The sequence below is a fragment of the Staurois parvus genome, unplaced genomic scaffold, assembly GCF_062004578.1.
Source record: "Staurois parvus isolate SC_StPar_1 unplaced genomic scaffold, SC_StPar_1.0 ptg000054l, whole genome shotgun sequence".
In the NCBI taxonomy this organism is placed as follows: domain Eukaryota; kingdom Metazoa; phylum Chordata; class Amphibia; order Anura; family Ranidae; genus Staurois; species Staurois parvus.
In genome coordinates this window covers 4470540-4485354 of record NW_028317850.1, presented here as the reverse complement: position 1 = coordinate 4485354, position 14815 = coordinate 4470540, and the positions used below count along the sequence as shown (strand labels likewise).

The window sequence follows — 14815 nt, the reverse complement described above, 5'->3', positions numbered from 1 at the left end:
CAATCTCTTCCCCCCAGTCTGCACAATCTCCTCCCCCCAGTCTGCACAGTCCCCCCCCCCTCCAGTCTGCACAAGCCCCCCCAGTCTGCCGAAGGGAGAGAGAGAAGGAAGAAAGAAATGAGAAAGAGAGGGGGGGAAAGAAGGAGCAAAGCAAAAGGGGGTGGGGGTGAGAGGGTTTTTTTTTAGGCTGCAGAAGGCTCACTCATCAATTATGCCTCCCCCCTCAGGATGGTCTCCCACAGGTAGGCAAAGCAAAGTGCATGTAGGGGGCTGTAGTGTGGGCGGGGTTGCGTGGATACAAATGGGAGGCGGAGTGTCGGACTGGACAGGCAGGAGGGAGGAAATAGGAAGACAGTGGTGACAAGACGACTGGATGGGTGACAGAGCAGATACAGCCCGACTTCTGGGCAAGCTAGCTTTCACTGCTCTAACTCTGGCAGCTGTCTAGGTTGCTGACAGCTGGAGCTACAATCACACTGTCAGGTAGTGATCCCCTACGCTGTCTGATGCTGAGCAGCCAAAAAATAGTACCATGTTTGTTGTTCTTGGTACTTGCCTCCCTGCCCCCCGGCCCAGTACGCCCCGTCTCATAGTCTAAAAATAAACTCCTGTGTCCTGTACTGTATGAGCAGAATACTCAAAATCTTGGCATACCTCCAAATTATATATTTTGGAGTACAATATAGGGCACAGGTCCCTCCCTCCTCCTCAGTGATCTCCTTACTGCTTGCTAAACAGACTAAAGCCTCATGGTGTGGGTGAGGTTACATGGGTGCACTGGGGGACATTTCCCAGCAAAGCTTTTCCCAGTGTCCAATCATCTGAAAGTAGTGGGATATAACACATGGTCTAATAATAAACTCTTGCATCCTGTAATTGTATTTTGATAAGGAATTTACAGGTATATCTAAATTTCTATATTTTGTGTATCTTTTAATTAACCCCTTAATAACCCGTAGTTTACACTAATCAGCCCTGAATAACTTTTGTTTTCCCTTTTCACTCAACTATTATTTTCCTGGGGGTTTTTTTTGTATTTTATGAACCATTAAAATATATACTTTTTGTTTTATTCATTAATTTTGTTTTTGTGCCACATTTACAAATACATAAAATTGAAAAACAACTTTAATTTTTTGTGCCAGAATCATAATGTTAGTGTCATTTTAAACAGTACAAGCTATAGAATAAATGTATACTATATATGTACGGTGACCTTATTTTGTTGGTCAAAAAAGAAGAAAGTGGGTTTTTTAGGTTTTGCTATTTGTGTAAGGATTACACAAAAAAAAATCATGAAAAGAAATCCTTACTTTAAATGAACAATCTGTTTGGCCTCATGTACACATGAACTCCATTAGACATTTGGCTATCCTGGCAGCAGAAACACTGAACGTGGTACTGCGTTTAACCTTCCCTTGGACCTTTATTCATTTGATTGGCCAGAGTATTTTCCATTGACATAAATAAATGCCTAAACTGGACTAGTGTTTAGATGCGTTTACATATGTTTTTGCTGCATTTAGCATTTATTGTCCGAAAATTTCTTTTGCTGAACGTGATTCTTCTGTGTTAAGGAGAGGAACGTTTAACTGCCCCTAAACTCTGGTTTATTGAGTTGAGTTCAGAGGCTTTGGCAAAAAAACACCAAAAATTCATAAACTCAGGTTTAGGAGCAGCAGTATACATGAGACCGTAATCATTTTGTTATCTTAAGTAATTAAAAAGTTGTTGCAGAATAAACTATACATAGCAAAAATGTATAAAATGCACTGGTCCATAGGGGGTATACAGGTGTGAGAGTTAGAGGGATCCCAGGAACTTAGTGGAGTTAAGTTTATTATGTTTGCCATTTGCTAGCTATGCTCCTGCAAAACTATGCTGTTCACCCACTGCCCACATGCTTACATTTGCAGTGCCTTGCTATTCATCTTTTGAATTGACTTAGTTGGACAGTAGAAGCTTAGTGGGGTTTCTCAACTACCCAGGGCAGAGCAGATGGAATGGGCATGTGCAGGCAGTGTGTGAACCTCTTGAGAGCTGAAATTTCCCTGCAAGGTGAAGGACACCAGAGATTGAAGTATATACTGTATATAAAATTACATTTCTTGTAGTTTCTGTTTAAGAAGTATTATAGAACTTTTAGGAAAAATGGCAAAATTTTGTTTCAGAACTATACTCATGCTCAGATTTTTTCATAGATTTTCATCTTTCATTTTCATCACATTTTAAATGTGTTTTGTAAAGGTGAATTCCAGCAGAAGAGGGAGCTTGCAATCTTATACACAGGAAGAACTACCTACGTTACCAGTTGTAAGATTTTCTGTTGTCTCCCAACGCATGATGAATTGGCTGTGTCTAATGGTGTTTGGCCTGTTTAATGCTGTGTTTAAAACATATATTATTTTATTAAACTGTATCATGGAACAGGCTTACTCTAACCAATAATAGTCAGTTCACAGTGCAGATAAATTATTTGGAGACCTGCTGATTAATGCGTCTGAGATTAATATTTCTATAGTTGCTAGCACTGGTAAAATTAATTACATTGGTCGCTCAGCTCAGTTACATAGTTAGTCTGGCTGAAAAAAGACAACAGTCCATCCAGTTCAACCACAAAAAAAAAAAAGTTATAATCCTTAACCCACAGTTGATCCAGAGGAAGGCAAAAAACCCAGCAAAGCATGATTCAATTTGCTCCTTCAGGGGAAAAAATTCCTTCCTGATCCCCCGAGAGGCAATCAGATATTCCCTGGATCAACTTTACCTATAAATGTTAGTATCCAGTTATATTCTGTGTATCCAAGAAATAATCCAGGCCTTTTAAACCAATCCACTGATCTGGCTAGAACCAACTCTTGAGGGATAAAATTAACAAGATCCTCCTGCGCTCCTATGCGAGACAAAAACAATGTGTAGATATTAGAACGCAGCTAGCATCCCATCCTATACCATATAGGTCTAACGTCACATAAACATAATAATGATGCAGCGCTGATAAACAATCATCGGTAATAAACAATATATGAACACAGACAATATAAAACAGATAAAAAAGGTCTAAAGGACCAGACCTATTAATGATCACAAAAAGTGACCCCAATCCACATGGGGATATAATATTCGTGACCCCCAAGTGTCTTAATAGGACACAATATTAATCCACACAGATGTGAATCCCTAATGAGGGATCAGATAAAAACACACTTAGTGAGACACTCATCACATTTAAATAATTCAGTGGCAAAACAGTCCATAAATCAGTGTAGTGATCTTCCGGTTCATACACGATGTGGATGTCAGCACACCCTCACTGTGAACCCCAAAGAAATGGCTGCAATGGCCTCTCACCTCCACTTCATGACCCTGCAGGGCCACAAAGCAAATAAACTCTCCTCTGGATCCTCTAAGCAACCGCTCTAATAGCCAGACGATGTTAGCAGGCAATCGCTATTCATAGATCCACTGGACCGGTCAACAGGCAGCTTAGCACTCTCATAAAAATCATATGCCCATAAAACAGAGAGAGAACACAATCTCCATAGTGTATTACTGTTTAATAGCATATAAAATCAAGGAAGACAAAAGTGCACTCACATAGATGTAGCTTGCATCAGGTAGAAAGCATATATCAAGGTAGAATCCAATGTGCACAATGTACATCATATATCAAGGTAGAATCCAATGTACAAGGTGTTCTGCATGAGAAAAGCTCTAAGTCACGAGGTCACGTGACGCAACGCGTCGATGGCATTCACGGGTGACGTACTTCCAGCGCGGCGCCATTTTTGAATACCTACTAGCGTTTTTTTATGTTCTTATCAGAGGCTAATGGATATGCCATCCCCTTCAACACATATATACGTCATCCACAGATAGTAAAAGCTCAAATAGAACAGAAGTTCCCCATAGTATACTATGTGCATAAGCTGCACTAACTTTCCACAAGCGTGGTATCATGACCACCAGTATGTCACATTCAGATATGTGCTCTCCCCTCCTGTATGATCAAACCCGGCACTAAAACTCAACCACTTTCGTGGATGACCAGGTGTACGTTCACATCGGTCCCTGCCCTCAAGGATCTTACGATCTAAGGTCCCTAACTCGCATTCATACATACACATAGTAGGGCCAATTTAGAAAGGAGTCAATTAACCTACCAGCATGTCTTTGGAGTGTGGAAGGAAACCAGAGTACCTGGAGGTAACCCATGGAGGCACAGGGAGAACAAGCAAACTCTAGGCAGGTAGTGCCATGGTTGGGACTCATACCAATGACCCTAGTGCTGCCAAGTGGAACTGCTAACTACTTATCCGCTGTGCTGGAATACCCTCACTTGTAGCTATAGTGGAAAACAGGCAAGAGGGAGCCACAGCTAAACGCCAGGCAAACATTCACTCTGCTGAAGGCCTGTACAACACTCAGTCTCAGAGTGATGATGCTTCCCTTGCATTGGAGCATGAACCTGATTTAACACCGGTCACTGAATCTGATTCTAGCTCTTTCAGGAATGCAGCAAGTGGCTTCAGAAAAGCAGAATTTTCTGCATCTATGTTACAGTACCATGGACAATTAACAGCCTTGATATAGCCATCTTTTCCGTCTTTACAGGAGTCGGATTCCGATATGCCTGCCCTAAACAAGACAGACATCAAAGGAAATGAGGAAGTTATATACAAACATTTTTAGAGGGTGTGATTTTTTTTCATCCACACTCTTACATCTGAAGCATGAGCTTCCCGCAACATGCTTGTTATTGTGGATATGCTCACTCCAGAAATTATTTTTAATCACTAAAAATATTTAGTCAAACTTTATCCCGTGGAAAAAGTTCACTAAAAAGTGGTCTGTTCCTGTAATGGATCTTGTAGTCTCCTTCTTTAACATCTCACTGTACCAATTCAAGATGCTCATTCAAGGGTTCTGCAGATATAAAGTTTAAGACACTTCTGAAGGCACTGTTTACTGTAGCAGGCCCAGCTCTGCAACCAGCTCCTGCTGAAATGTGGCAAACTGCAGTTAACTGGACTAGGTTAATACACAGCCAAGAGTATCTATAATTCCAGGACTATTCTTTAATGGAGAGGTTACAGCAATTACCTCTTGCTCTGCTGTTTTTTGTGGATGTCCTACAACGTCATGAGACAAATTTTCGATTTTCTGATCTCCATTCACATACATGGAATCTTGTTGCTCAAAGCCTGGACAGCTGCAGCTGACTGTGAAAACCACCTCACACGTATGCCTTTTTAAGGCAGACCTTTTTGGGGAGGCACTTGAACAATTCATCAAAGATGTCACTGGACAGAAGGTTTTACTTATACAGAGGAAGAGTCCAAAACTCCCCTGCTCCGGAGTCTCTTCCTCCTCAAAATGCAGAGCACCTAACCGCTGTATTAAAAAAAATCTTCTACTCAAAACTTAAGCTTACCCCTTACTTTTGGTGCAAGACTTGGCCCACAAAGCCCACCAAGTAATCCCCAAAATCCTCGTCCCAATGAAGGGGAAGTCTCCCTCCTAAGAGTTGGGGGTATGTTTGTTACAGTTTGCCTCTCTCTAGGTCACAGACGTCCAAAATCTGTGGGTTTAATAGGTGGTTTCAAAGATGTACAAAGTAAAGTTAAAAACTGCCCAAGGACAGTCAGATTTACTGAATTCCATGAACCATCTCTTGTCCCAGGGAGTGGTACCTCCACAAAACATGTTCAAAGGCTTCTTCTGTTCATGGTACCAAAGCCCAATAGGGTTATTGGTGATATTCTGAACTTAAAATCCCTCAACAAACACCTTCAAATTGCTAAATTTAAGTGCAGTTTCTAAGGTTGGTACTTGCCTCACTGTGACAGGGGAAATACCTGGCATACATAGGCATGCAGTATGCCTATCTGCATATTCCCATTTATCTACCTCTTCAGTGCTTTCTGCAATTTAAAGTGGCATATGGCCATTTCCAGTTTGTCACAGTGCCCTTTGACCTCCTGTTTCCAGAGTATTCACAAAGGTTCTAGCACCTTGTCTTTTGCCCTCCACAGCACTCAGGGTATCCAGGTCACAGATTGTCTAGCTCAGTCTTTTTCAACCAGGGTGCCTTCAGGTTTCTTCAGGGGTGCCGTGGCAGAATGACGGTGGATGGACCAGAATTAGGTACCCCAAGATTGTGCAGAATTTTAAAGGGTGCCTTGACTGGAAAAAGGTTGAGAAACACTGATCTAGGTGATCTTCTCTTAAAGGACTCGCCCTATAAAGCTGTCTACAAAACATCCACATGACAGTGGAGACGCTCCAGGCCTCCAGTTGTGTGATCAGAACCTTTTCTTTGCTTAGACTACTTGGGATTGTTCCTGGGCACATCCCACATAAGGGTTTCTTCCAGAGAAGAAAATTCTTCTTGCATCAAACTGGCCCACAAGAGTCTGACACAGATATATTCAAACTTCCAACAGATGACCCCTGGCCTCTCTCCAACAGGTCAGATCTTCTGTCTCAGGGCCCGGTATTCCTTCCTGCTTTTCAGTCCTTGGCTTGAACGGCATGGCTTTGAAACCTAGGGCTGGAGAGAGATGTCTCTGAATCTGTTGTTCTTACTTTGCTAAAAAGAGCCAGAAAAGCCAGCTCTAGAAAGATCTACTACCGTACCAGAAAATCCTTCTTTGCCTGGTGTGAACGCACACAATTAAATCCCCGAGATTACTGTGTGCCTTGTATTCTAACCTTGTTATAATCAGGTCTTGTCCAAAATTTTGCATTAAGCACTCTGAAAAAGTTAGGTTTTGGCCTTGTCCATTCTTTTCTATTTTTTCACTCTTTTTCAAAGATCTCTGGCTTAACGAACCCTTGTAATAAACCTGTATTCAAGGTGTATCTCCCATCAGGTTTCCCTTGCAGCACCCTGGGCTACATTGGGATCTTAACTTGATGCTCTCTCAAGGATATTCCCTTTGATGACCATTCCTGCAAAGTGGCCATTTTTGGTTGCTATCACATCTGTCAGAAGAGTCTCTGAGCTGGCTCTTTAAGTAGTCTTAAGCTCATGATCATCCTTTCTTCCTAAGGGTGGTATCAGTCTTCCACCTCAGTGAGGGCATAAGTAGTTTTACCATCTTGATGCCGTTTCATAAAAAAAAAGAAAAAGTCTCTCTTCGTTCCTTGGACATAGTCACAGCCATTAGAGTTCACCTAAAAGTACCAGTTTTGATCAGGAAAATGTTACATCTTTGTCCTGTCTTTAGGACCTTGTAAGGGATGCCCTGCTTCCAAATCCACCATTGGTCGAAGGATGAGAAATCTGATTGCTAGAGCTTATGCTCTCAAGGACAAATCTCCATTTGCATTTTTAAGGTGCTCATTTCGCCAGAACGGTGGGAGTTTCCTGGGCTTTCTGTCACAAGACAACTGTAGCTCAGTAGTTAAAGGTTTTAGGTGCCCAATTACTGATGACTTGAACTCTGTTTCTAAAACTGTATTGAATGTGATCTATGACTGATGTAAAAACACTTGACCTCCTATCCTTTGTGTGATTTTATCATCTTTTGTATCATAAATTTTGTCTACTATTTTATAATTTGTGCTTATATGTGCATTGAAAGTCCCAAAAAAAGAGGGTTAGCTCTTTATTCGATATTGCAGTTTTTGGTAGATGCTCAATAGTTAAGCCACCTATTGTTTATTAGCCACCTAATATTTTCCTGTATCTCATATGTTTTGGTGAGATCTCTGTGTTTTTGGCAGGGGTATCTTGCTGTTGGAGCACCCAAGAAAGCCCACAAGTTTCTACCTTTACCTAAAATACTGCTTTTATTTGGGCTATATCTTTAAAAACCAGCTCCGGAAGACAAGGACAGTCAGTGCAGCTGTGCTATCATCTGCATGTGCTACTTTGCTCACTACAGTCAGATTTAGCAAGCATATCACAGGGTTTAGGTGACACTGCAGCTCTCTTCATTGTAAGGTTTGTAATGGTGAGAACGCAATGAAGGAGGGCAGTGTGGAAACCAATTAAAACACAAGATTGAAAGGAATTTACTAAGACTAGAACAACCAGATTTTGATGCAGATTTACAAGGCAACCAACCAGCTTTTAGCTTTCATTTTTAAAGTTTAACTGAACAAGCTGTAGTTAGCAGCTTATTGGTTACTGTGCACAGCTGCTCCAGATTAAGTGTGCTCCAGTTTTATAAATCACCTCCCACCCCCACACCATTATATTTTGAAAGCTTATATTTAGGACCTGAAGTGATTTAGCTTGGAAGGCAGCCAACTGCTTAAAGATAAATAATAGGGTAAAAATTAGAGCTGCTTAGCGAGTAAGCCTTGTCCCAGTCAGTTTAAATGTAAAGAGTTGACTGGAGCCAGTCAATTGTGTTTAAATAATTCCTGCATTTTTCTTCTGGTTTGCATGCATTGCGCCTTAGGTTTGCATGCATTTTGCTTATGGATTGCTTCAGGTTATTGTGCATTTCGTTACTAATTTGCATGCTGGACCAATGAAAACAAAGAACATGCACCCAGTTCTGAAAATTGGATGTAAAAGCAGCAGGAGATTTTGCTAAACAAAAACCCACGGATTCACTTAACTGTAAACTGTACCTTTGAAGACAAAGGCCCAGACTTTTCTTTAGGCTACATGTACACTAGCCTACCCTGACCACGGTTGCTGGAAAGCGCCAAATGCATGTAAAGGTGATACATTTTTCTGCATTTTGTGGTTTCCCACAGCCGGCAGTCAAAAACGTTCATATCCTGAACGCGATTCTTCTGCGTTCAGGAGAGGGAGGTTTAACCTCAACTAAATATGGCAGCTCCTAAACTCTGCTAAAAGCCCATGTGTAAATGGACACACAGGCTTTTATGGAGTTGAGTTTAGGAGCTTTGGTAAAACAAAATGCCAAAAGCTCCTAAACTCAAGTTTAGGAGCTGCCAGTGTATATGAAGCTGTGGTTTAGTTTCCTTCTGAAACTTACAGCAAACTGAAGCTTTGGAGATTGGCATTTTAAAACATTCTATTTCTAGTTCCTGGCCATATGAGGTACTCTATTTATTGTTGGTTTCTGTTGCTGTAATATGTTTACAGCACAAATGAAAATTTGCAACTTTCATCACCTTTGACAGTGTAGGGTTCAGCTGGAGACACAGGATCTTGTGATCTCCAGCCAATGTCTACCAACAATGTCTACACTCTACAGGAGAGAAGTTCTAGGCAGTCTCTCTCAGAAAATAGATCACGTTTGCAAGATAAAGTTCTTTCCACCTGCCAAAATGCATAGGGTTTTGTATACTTTGTAATTATCTTTTTTAACAGTTATTGCCTACCTCCTGTGGATTACCCCCTGGTTGGGAGGAAAAACAAGATGAGAAAGGAAGGTCATATTACATAGATCACAACACAAGAACAACTACGTGGGAGAGGCCTGCAGTACAGGTATCAGGACACAGTACAGTACTTTTCTTTTTCTGATAATTTTGCTGTTATTGTTTGGTATAATTATTTAGTTTCCTTTCCGAAACAGACAAATAAATACAACCCCAATTCCAAAAAAGTTGGGACAGGGCCATGTTTACCATGGTGTAGCATCCTCTCTTCTTTTAACAACACTCTGTAAATGTCTGGGAACTGAAGAGACCAGTTGTTGGAGTTTTGGGACAGGAATGTTATGCCCTTCTTGCCTGAGCATATGCTGCTGTAAAACCTGACTATATCTTTCAGTATTGATGGTGCCTTTCCAGATATGTGAGCTGGCAATTCCATAAGCACTAATGCACCCCCATACCATGAGAGATGTGGGTTTTTAAACCTTTTTCTCTTTAGTCCAGAGGACATGGCGCCCATGGTTGCCAAAAAGAATTACACATTTCGATTGGTCTGACCACATAACAGTCTACCACTTTGCAAAAGACTATTTTAAATGAGAAGATGGTTGCATTTCTGGATCATGTCCAGATATGGCTTCTTCTTTGCTTGATAGAGCTGTAACTTGCATTTTTGGATGGCATGGAAAACTGTTTACAGACAATGATTTTTGAAAGTATAACTGAGCCCATGCAGTGATGTCCATCACAGAATCATGCCTGTTTTTAATGCAGTGCCGTCTGAGGGCCTGAAGATCAAATGCGTTTAGTATTGTGTTTCTGCCTTGTCCCTTGCACACAAAGATTTCTTCAGATTCTCAGAATCTTTTGATGAAATATGTACTGTAATTGATGAAATATTGTAATAAATAATGTAATGTAAGTCTTTGCAATTTTACATTATTTTGAAATTGTTAGCCATAGCTTTTCACAGATTGGTGAACCTCTGCCCATCTTTACTTCTGGGACACTCTTGACTCTCTAAGATGCCCTTTTTATATCCAATCATGTTACTGACTTGTTGCAAATTAAACTAATTAGTTGCAAAATGGTCTTCCTTGTTAATGTCACTTGCTTTTCCAGCTTTTTGGTTGCCCTGTCCCAACTTTTTGACACGTGTTACCTTATTTTTGTTTCTGGTACATTTTTGGTACATTTTCTCAATTTAAACTCTTTATATTTTTTCTATTTTCTATTGTGAATAAAATACGGGTTTATGAAATTTACAAATCATTGCATTCTATATTTTATGTAGATGTTACACAGCTTCCCGACTTTTTTGGAATTGGGATTGTAGGTTACCTTTATTAAAATTAACCTTATGTTAGTAAATACATATTATATTTACAGATATACTATTTGATCTAACTTAAAGTGTGGCTTCCTTTTTTCATTGGAGAACAACTTTTAGTTTTTCTTGTCTGACTAGTTCTTGTTGATCTTAAGCAGTTGAAAAGGAAGCTGACACAGCACTTGCTTTGAGAACATACTGCTTTTTTTGTGGGCATTGTGATGGGTTTCTTCTCAGTAGCAGAAAATGCGCAGGGCTAGAATGCTTTTGCCTGCTGGGCCCATTATCATTCAGCTAAACCAGAGGAATATGGAATGGAAGGCTTAGCAGAGACTTGTACCTTTTTAGCATTTGATATTAAAGAGGTATTAAACCCAAAAGAAAACCATTATTCTATTGCAGCTTACCAATTCTTCGATGTAGTGGCTGTATTGGTTTTCTTTTTTAGTCTTTCTTTCCCTTATTTTCACTGTATGATCTGTCCAGTAAGTCTTGTTTTTCGTAAGAACAATCTCTCTTGCAGATATAGCAGTTAGAAGGATGTGACAAACCATTTAAAACTGACAGGGGGGCTTACAGTGACCAGCTTTTATTTATTTTCGTACAACCTTTATCCCAAAAGAAAAAAACAAATGTTGCTGTAACTGCTTATAAAGTGTGCTGGAGTTTGGTTTCAATTTGTTTAGTGTATCTAAATCTGCTAGTGCATCTAACACTCCCCTCCCCCAGGATAGCGTATGTACTCTCCAGCGCCTCAGGATATGCACAGCCAAAAGGGAAGCCAAGGGTACCAGGACAGCGACAACCAAAGGAAATGCTTCAGGGGTGCAGCCCTCCTCAGACGGGGAAATCAGCCACTGGATAGAGAGAAAACAGGTGGCGCACACACCTAGTGCATTATCCAAGGTTTATTGTAGGAATTAAATCATAAAAACATACTCACAGACGAAGCATGTATCTAAAAAGCATAGAAAAATGACAATGGCCACAACGGCGGGCAAGGTGTTCTCACTGTCAGTGTGGTCAAATGGCTGACGCGTTTTGGGGACGAATCCCTTTCCTCAGAGCTGATGACCAACCTCTGATGCTGATGCACGATGAATGGAAAGTGAAGTAAGAGCCCTGCTGTTGATGCATCAACAGCAGGGCTCTTACTTCACTTTCCATTCATCGTGCATCAGCATCAGAGGTTGGTCATCAGCTCTGAGGAAAGGGATTCGTCCCCGAAACGCGTCAGCCATTTGACCGCACTGACAGTGAGAACACCTTGCCCACCGTTGTGGCCATTGTCATTTTTCTATGCTTTTTAGATACATGCTTCGTCTGTGAGTATGTTTTTATGATTTAATTCCTACAATAAACCTTGGATAATGCACTAGGTGTGTGCGCCACCTGTTTTCACTCCCCTCCCCCAGATTAACAATGCTGCTGTCCAAAGATATGCTAATAACAGAAAGTAACAGTCAAAAGTGCATACACAAAACAGGGACAGCCAGGTTAAAAAAGCACACTCCTAATTGGGCTTGTGTTGTTGTTGAAGTTTTTATTGAAGCTTAGAACCCTTGAGCTTATTGTTAATTGCTTGTGGATATCATTGCCTCTTGGAGATTGTCCTTTCAGGATAAACATAGAAATATCAGAGACAGGCTTTTTCTTTTTTGTTAAGCTGGCCACGGGAAATTACTCAGTGTTGTTTTCCTTCAGCCAGCTGCATGCACTGATTGACCAGAAATATTCCAACAGGCTCGTTCATGAAAAGTCGATCCATAGGTCAACTTCTCATGAACAGGATGGAAATCCATGTATGGCCAGCTGTAGTTGTGTAGAAATAACATCACCTACAAGATACCTGTAGAGCAAGCTTCTATGCTACCCTCATTAATATCACTGTCTTTGTTTAGAGTAAGACATAGGAAACCTCCAGGTAACTTTTAAATAAAACTCTGAAGAGTTGAAAAGTACTCTCAAAGTGTCTTAAAAACTGAATCTCTACAGGTACCAGTGGAAATGGCACAGGCACCCTCCGTACAGAGTATCACCACCAGTCGTCAGGTTCAAATACCAGCAAACGAATCTTCAAAACTGTCAGTGGACCGGGATCAGGGCTTCCTCCCCAAAGGCTGGGAAATGCGGCACGCACCAAATGGAAGACCTTTCTTCATAAATCATGTCACTAAAACTACTACATGGGTATGTGGTTTACATTCATATGATGTTACAAATTAAATGGTATCAGTAAATAGTTTTAATATACTATGTAAATATGAGAGATGATTATAAGCAAGGTATTCATTCAAAATATGTTGTATGCATTTTATAGGTATCTGCTGCATTTTTAATTGTGGAAAACATCATAGTGAATGTCCTCCCTCTCAGTGTGCATAGATCATTTTCCGAGATACACATACAGGCTTATTTAATGAGTGAAAGTGCAGTAACCTACTGCAGCCATTCAAATGAGTAGAAGAGATTTCTAAATACATTATGATAGCTATGAATATCTGACTGGCCTGATGGTGTGTATGGCTTAAGCTGGCCCTACAGTTGTACTCAAATGTTTACATACCCTTGGTGTACCATTTTTAAAGAAAACCTGAGTGAGCAGACAAAACACATTTCCTTTATTTCTTATGGGATTCATATTCAACTGTAGGTCATAACAGAATGGCACAATCATAAAACAAAACATGGTGACAAGTAAACAAATGAAATGACCCCTGTTCAAAAGTCTGCATAGCCTTTGTTCTTAATACTGTGTATTCCCCCTTTAGCATCAGTGATAACATGCAGTCTTTTGTAATAGTTGTCTGAGGCCCCGAATTCTAGCAGGTGGTACAGCTGCCTATTCGTCTTGGCAAAATGCCTCCAGGTCATGCACAGTTTTTGGTTGTCTTGCATGAGTGCGTCGTGTATGAGCGCATTTGAGATCTTCCCAGAATAGCTTGATGATATTAAGGTCAGGAGACTGTGATGGCCACTTCGGAACCTTCACCTTTTTTCACCTCCTGTTAGCACTGGAGGTTTAACTTGGCATTGTATTTAGGGTCATTGTTGTGCTGAAAAGTCTACAAGTGTCCCATGTGCAGTATTCATGTAGAAGAGTGCAAATTGCCTGCAAGTATTTTATGATAACATGCTGCAATCATCTTGCTATGAATTTTTACAAGATTTCCCGTGCCTTTAGAGCTCACACACCCTTAAAATATCAGTGAATTACCACCATGCTTCACAGTGGGGATGGTATTCTTGTCACAGTTGACCAACAACATAGTTCTTATGGTTGTGACCATGAAGCTTTATTTTGGTCTCATCACTCCAGATTACAGTGTCCGAGAAGCTGTGAGGCATGTCAAGGTGTTGTTGGACATATTGTAACTGGGCTTTTTTTTGTGACATTGGCACAGCAAAGGCTTCTTTCTGGCAACTTGACCATGCAGCTCATTTTTGTTCAAGTATCGTTGTATCGTGCTCCTTGAATCAACCACAACATTTTTTTCCAGAGCAGCCTGTATTTCGCCTGAGGCTACCTGTGGGTTTTTCTTTGTATCCTGAACAATTCTTCTGGCAGTTGTGGCTGCAGTCTTTCTTGGTCTGCCTGACCTTGGCTTGGTATCAAGAGATCTCTGAATTTTCCATGTCTTAATAAGTGATTTAAAAGTACTGACTGGCATATTCAAGGCTTTGGATATCTTTCTTTATATAATTTTCCATCTTTATAAGGTTCCATTATCTTGTTATGCAGTTCCTTTATGCTCCCCATGGCTCAGTATCTAGCCTGCTCAGTGCATTCACTTGAGAGCTAACAAACGCACTGACTTTATACACAGACACTGATAGCAATTTAAAATGAAATGAACCTTTAATTGCCATTTTAACCTGTGTGTGTGTCACCTTGTGTGTCTGCACCAATGCCAAACATTCCAGGGAATGTAAACTTTTGATCATGGCCATGTGATTTAGGTGATTTCTGTTATCACTATAATGTAAAAAGGAGCCAAACAACCATGTGATAATAATTGGCTTCATATGATCACTACCCTTAAATAAAAGACAGTTTTTTGGCATGATCAGCCATATTTTCAGTATCAGCCATATTTTCAATATCATTACCAAAATGTCATGATTTCTGCCAGAGTATGCAAACTTTTAAGCACAACTGTACGTGGTTCAGTTTTT

General features: G+C 40.5%; 1 protein-coding gene across 5 annotated transcripts in view; it reads left to right on the top strand.

Annotated features, from left to right (window-relative positions):
- The window catches only part of NEDD4 (NEDD4 E3 ubiquitin protein ligase), a 238958-nt gene that overhangs the window by 182991 nt on the left and 41152 nt on the right, over positions 1 to 14815 (top strand). For 4 of the 5 annotated variants that reach the window (XM_089667948.1, XM_089667943.1, XM_089667935.1 and 1 more), the window contains 3 exons: positions 2248 to 2313; positions 9302 to 9421; positions 12635 to 12829. In XM_089667948.1, coding sequence (XP_089524074.1) covers positions 2248 to 2313; positions 9302 to 9421; positions 12635 to 12829 — 381 coding nt within the window. The remainder of the gene's footprint in view (positions 1 to 2247; positions 2314 to 9301; positions 9422 to 12634; positions 12830 to 14815) is intronic. The other variant, XM_089667928.1, reaches the window with a different exon arrangement.